At 37.9% G+C, this 6,314-nt stretch overlaps 1 protein-coding gene across 1 annotated transcript; it reads left to right on the top strand.

The window, feature by feature from the left end:
• The first annotated feature begins 2,333 nt into the window (after positions 1-2,333).
• On the top strand, positions 2,334-6,314 carry LOC140167701 (uncharacterized). Its single transcript, XM_072190998.1, has 6 exons — positions 2,334-2,364; positions 2,613-2,732; positions 3,173-3,418; positions 4,401-4,544; positions 5,189-5,424; positions 6,206-6,314. Exons 1-5 carry the CDS (start codon positions 2,334-2,336, stop codon positions 5,317-5,319), a joined length of 672 nt encoding a protein of 223 aa, XP_072047099.1. The 3' UTR covers positions 5,320-5,424; positions 6,206-6,314.

The raw sequence follows: 6,314 nt of genomic DNA, 5'->3' as shown, positions 1-6,314 counted from the left end.
ACCTTAGGCTTAGGTTTGTTTTGTAGTGGCATTTGTGTCAGAGAAATTAGCCAATTTGAATTTTTTTGCCAAAAAATATTCAATCGCTGGGTGAATTGGGTGAGTAACTCTTTCAATATGTCATTATGTGTATAAGAATGATAATAATGAGGCTGATGATGATAATTACTCTCCACATGGCTCAATATTATTGTACAGCCCCTTACAGCAACTACTTTATTTTGTTCAAGGCCTTCAAAATAACTTATCTGCATATGGAATAAGTGCATGTTTCTAAAAGATGATGACAAAGATGATAACAAGGACTTCTATTTTATTTCTTATGCAGTTCAAGCAGGTAGAGATTGTGTTGATGATACCATTATCTGTGGACCATATGGCCAATGTGTACGCAGTAGTGATGGTACTACTGATGTGTGTGTATGCAATCAAGGAGCAGAACTCAGTGATGATGGAACATCATGTAATGGTAAGATGCATACATGCCCCCTCCACACACACCCCACCTACTGCTGATGAGTGTGTATGCAATCAAGGAGCAGAACTCAGTGATGATGGAACATCATGTAATGGTAAGATGCATACGTGCCCCCCTTCACACCCCCCATATACTACTGATGAGTGTGTATGCAATCAAGGAGCAGAACTCAGTGATGATGGAACATCATGTAATGGTAAGATGCATACATGCCCCCCTCCACACACACACCCCACACCCCCCCCACATACTGCTGATGTGTGTGTATGCAATCAAGGAGCAGAACTCAGAGTGTGTATGCAATCAAGGAGCACAACTCAATGATGATGGAACATCATATAATGGTAAGATGCACACATGCATGCACCCCAGCACTCATGAATACACAGACTAGCACACCCCAACTCTCTTGTACACATATTATCAATGTCAAACAGCATTAAAGTTGAACCTGTATTGTGTTACTCAATTGTGTAACGTAGATACACATTCCCAAAATCAATCGCCAAACCATTGACATACACTTCATATATACTGAGCCCAGAAAGTATCCGAACACTTAGGAAAAAAAAATCACAATTCTCATCCTGCACATTATGACACACAACATAAGGTAACTTAGCATATTTGCAAGTGTGTGCCACAGTTAAAAATAAAACATTAACATTCTTATTTGGGGATCAGGGATTGAGTTTTAAGGTGTGTGAGTGTGATAACACTCCATCGCAGACCTTAAATCAGCTGTCTGAGTGCGATTTATATATACCACACCTCAATTCCTATACATCTAATACCGAGTGCAATTTAATAGCACATTTGGTAGCCTGCATTAACATTTCCAGAAGTGTGATTTGTAGCATGCCTGTTATTTTCAAAACACACACACACTTCCACCTACACCTTAAGCAAGCGACTTAAATTGATTAGGTTGTCTCGGAGATTATCAAAATTCAAAACTTCATGCACTTTTCCCCCATTTTTTTCAAATCATTGTCAATGTTCAATTTCACTATAATGAGATTCAGAAACATGTCAAATTCAGCAGTATTGTCATAGACTTAGTTCATGTTTAGACGTGGGTTTTGTCCCAAAATATTTGTGAAGAAACCACCCTTTCTCCCCACTGTCTGCATCATCACTAACAATATTTACTTTGAGTATCACTGTATTGGTCTGTTTGGTTACCATGATACATATAGCAAAGAGTTAAGGAGTTTAGACTATCTTTGTCTTTACATTAAATTACACATGGATGTTTTACTATGGTCACACTGAGTTACACAAAATGCCGAAACTTGCAAGTTAAGTTTTTTTTACTTGGCGATGTTGGTGTATTTTCTTGTTAAATTTTTAAAAAAAGAGAATAAAAATCAAACTTCCTGCAATCCAACAAATGTAATGCACATGTAAATGTTTGAGGCAGTTTTGTGACAAACATTTAATTCAGGTAGCCTTACATGTTTTGGTACAAATAGCAAAAAACTTAACAGATAACAGAGCCCTTTCGATCACCCATATTTTACGATATGTTTACTTTTCAAGTGAATGCATAGTTTTGGTTTTATTATGGGTGTGTTGTGTTTTCACCTTGCATTTACCATTAATATTAAGTGGTGGTCATAATACCAAGAAAATCTTTTTGTTTTTAAGATATTGATGAGTGTGCAGCTGATGATAACAATGTTTGCGATGGGACATGCACCAATGATGAACCTGGGTATATCTGTAGCTGTGAAGAAGGCTATGAACTAGATAATGATGAGAGAACTTGTATAGGTGAGTATATGGGTGTTTAGACACCCAGACAGACAGACGTGCACCAATGAGGAACTAGGATATAGCTGTAGCTGTGAGGATGGCTATGAACTACAATCCCGGACAAAATTGTTGGAACACTTTGATATCATGGGTACATCAAGTCCCATTCTGATGTTTGACTGATGTTTAAGGGGGAGGGTTGTAGTTGTAGGTAAGGGTTCAAGCTACACATCAGAGACAGCAATCTTTTTTATTTTAAACAGTTCTACTTTACACAAGGGTTCCAACTACTTTTGACTGGGATTGTAGGTAATAATCAGAAAACTTGTAATAAGAAATAATAATACAAATGTTGGTTGCTTTTTTTAACCATCAGATATTGATGAATGCAGCCTGTCAAATGATTGCCATACAGCAGCGTCATGTACCAACACAGATGGATCATATACATGTAATTGTGATACAGGCTACACAGGAGATGGGACCATCTGTACAAGTAAGAAATCAAATAGTGTATGGGGGTGTTTGTGTGGGTGTTTGAACACATACATAAGAAAATTGTGTGTAACAGGCGATGCACAGAAACCATGGACATCCACAGTTTCTGGATAGTGTTGATAGATATACCACAGCATAAACCGGTTTTGGAAGATATAGGTAAAGCCATACTACGGGGGGAGTATGGGTTTCAAAATGATTAACCCTGACTAATTACATTTGAAAAATACTCCTCCTGTGGAAAATATTTCCAAACTCTTCCACAGAGGTAGTGTGGATTTTAAATGGATTAGCTCATTTGGGGGTGTCTTTACCTGTTCTGTATCAAACAACTTGCGATATGATATGTAAGGTGAGAACAACATTGCTTTAGTTAAAATAATACCTGTAGCTGCAGTTATCAAAATTGTAAATCGTTTTGTTTCACACTATCCTCAGATATTAATGAGTGTACTACCAATCCGAATCCATGTGCAGAAAATGCAGAATGTACTGACTTCCCTGGATCATATCAATGTGTCTGTAATACTGGTTACCAAGGAGATGGGTACAACATCTGTGTTGACATCGATGAATGCTATAATGCTGGCTGTGATGAGCAACAAGCTACATGTATTGATACATATGGATCCTATCTGTGTGAATGTAACCAGGGCTATGTTGGAGATGGTGCAACGTGTGAAGGTAGTTGAGAACAAATGAATGATCTTCATGAAACTTACAGTAGCTTATTCAGAGATTGTAGAATATTGTTACTATATTACAGTTGCTATTCAATCCTTGGCAATTACTAGGATACCGTAAACGTTCGCCTAATGGCGCACCTGGGCTCCTTTGCCTTGGAGTCAATTTCATGTACAAATAGAGACCTCCCTCCTCTAAAAATCCCAACAAGAACTAAGGGTATGTGCCCTTATTGGCTGGTGGGATTTTTATGGGAGGGCACTTTTAGTTTGTGTCTCCAATTCCAGTTATGTCAAGGGAGTCCATAGGGCCATTAGGCGAACGTTTACGGTATATCTGTATTTTCAGGTGGAAAATACTGGAAATGTCAGCAAAATAGTATAAAGTGAAAATACAGCCAGCGTAGCCTAACGCAGAGTACCATGGGCCTCATTGAAGAACAGAGGATACCTTGAAACATCCACTGAATGAGTAACACAGGCAAAAGAAGAAATAAAACAAACAAACAAACCATTAAATGTGTGTATAATTCTCAACAGTCAACATAATGAATATAAAAAGGTAGCAATCTGGATCAGCTTGTAATTCAAACAGAACTTTTTAAAATCAATCTGATTTTCCCAAATGCTAGCTTCCAGAGGAGAACTGTACTCTCTTGCTCTGATTAATGCATGCCCTGTTTAGCATGTAAAAGAACTTGTGTCATGCTAGTGTGATGCTATGAGAATTGGTTAGCTTATGAGGTCTTGATGTTTTATAGCTTTTCATGACCAGTAGCTACCAGTGACAATGTGACTCTGTCAGCCAATTGGAACCCCACTTCTGTGTTTAAGCTGTGTATGTGCTAAAAATGTAAACAAAGGTTGTTTTTCCCTGCAAGCAAGTTTGTTTCCTTGCAAGCAAGTTTGTTTTGCCCTGCAAGCAACTTCTGGTAAGTCTCAAAGAAAGATGTAATACAAATGCTGTTTTTCTCTGTATCCAGATATCAATGAATGTACAAGCTTCAACAACCCTGATGACTGTCCAGCAAACTCGCGCTGTATCAACATTGCTGGGTCATACAGATGTGCTTGTGACATAGGCTTTGAGCAGTCACTGGTTGTCAATGAGGAATTCACATGTCTTGGTAAGTGGTATAGAAAGTTTCAAACTTGTATAAGTATTCAGTTATATTGTCTATTAGTAGGACTGAAATGGGGTTGGTACATATATGTAAAAATTTCATTTTAAGTTAACTTTTTGAGAAATTAATAGTGTCAGAAACTAGATTTTAGACAAATGTAAATTAATGTTCACTTAGAATTATTTCCCTTTTTCAAGTACCCAGATAAAGAGGTTCTAAAAATATAGTATGCTATGTTTGTATGCAAATGTTAGGCCGGCTCTGTATAGGTTGTTGTCTTAGACTTCTGTGTAGTCTGCATTATTTATGGTGTTGAATTTAGGAAGGCCAGATGTGAAAAGGTTTGTTTTGTCAATTAATTTAGTAACTGCCTCAACATTTTTGTTACCACTGGCGAAACTAGAATTTCTTTTTAGGTTGTAGGGATATTGAATTTTAGGGGGAAAATAATTTGAAAATTGCCTAAAATTTGACAATTTGTGAAATTTTCAATTTTGTTGTTTTTACATTTTGGTCCACCCCAGGAGGCACATTTTTTTGTGTGTAACTTCTATTGCATACTCCCGCTCAAGTGGAATGGGAATTAAATATGGTCCGTATTTTATTAGGATTCCTTTACAATTCAATGCAATCTATTTGTGCTTCAGATGTTGATGAATGCAAGGAAGAGTATGATAACTGTCATGTGAATGCTGCATGTACTAACACTGATGGAGGGTTCACATGTGAATGCAACAGTGGTTTTGAAGGGGATGGAGTCACCTGTACAGGTATGTAATAGAGTTTGATAACTGTCATGTGAATGCTGTATGTACTAACACTGATGGAGGGTTCACATGTGAATGCAACAGTGGTTTTGAAGGGGATGGAGTCACCTGTACAGGTATGTAATAGAGTTTGATAACTGCCATATGAATGCTGCATGTACTAACACTGATGGAGGGTTCACATGTGAATGCAACAGTGGTTTTGAAGGGGATGGTGTTGCCTGTACAGGTATGTAATAGAGTTTGATAACTGCCATGTGAATGTGGCATGTGCTAATAAACACTGATGGAGGGTTCACAGGTGAATGCAACAGAGGTTTTGAAGGGGATGGGGTCGTCTATCATGTATGTAATAGAGTTTGATAACTGCCATGTGGATGCTACATGTACCCGGGTACATGTACTAACACTGATGGAGTGTTCACCTATGAATGTAACAGTGGTTTGGAAGGGGATGGGGTCATCTGTGCAGGTATGTAAATTTTGTAATAGGTAAAAAACTGCATGAAGGTTCATGTCAGCATATAGTAAAAGCCAGAGATTACTCCTGCGGCCTGAAATTTGCAAATGTCTTCAAAAGTGGCCAGATTTGGTGTCTAAATTGTGGTGTTGATATCATTGTAATAGCTACATCTATAACAACGTCTGTGTTAAAATCACTTAGAGGTATTCATGTTATCAACATTGGGATATTCCAGTTGAAATCCATACCCCCTGTGGAAGACATGACCTTAATCTTCCACACAGGGAGTGTTACCTTAATATGTGACTCCATTTCAAATCTACACCCCCTGTGTGGAAGATTAGGGTCATGTTTTTTGTATGGAGTGTAAATTGGAATAGCCCAATTTTGACAAGTGATTTTCCATTAACTCGCTGATTCCCTTTATCTTTCAGATATCAACGAATGTGCAACAAGTATTCCATGTTCCACATCAAGCTATGAGAAGTGTGAGGACCGGATTGGTGAATATAGATGTACCTGTCAGACAAACTACTATAGACG

The sequence above is a fragment of the Amphiura filiformis genome, chromosome 13 (assembly GCF_039555335.1).
Source record: "Amphiura filiformis chromosome 13, Afil_fr2py, whole genome shotgun sequence".
NCBI lineage: Eukaryota > Metazoa > Echinodermata > Ophiuroidea > Amphilepidida > Amphiuridae > Amphiura > Amphiura filiformis.
The sequence above is the reverse complement of the archived record's forward strand: the minus strand, read 5'-3'. Positions and strand labels throughout refer to the sequence as shown.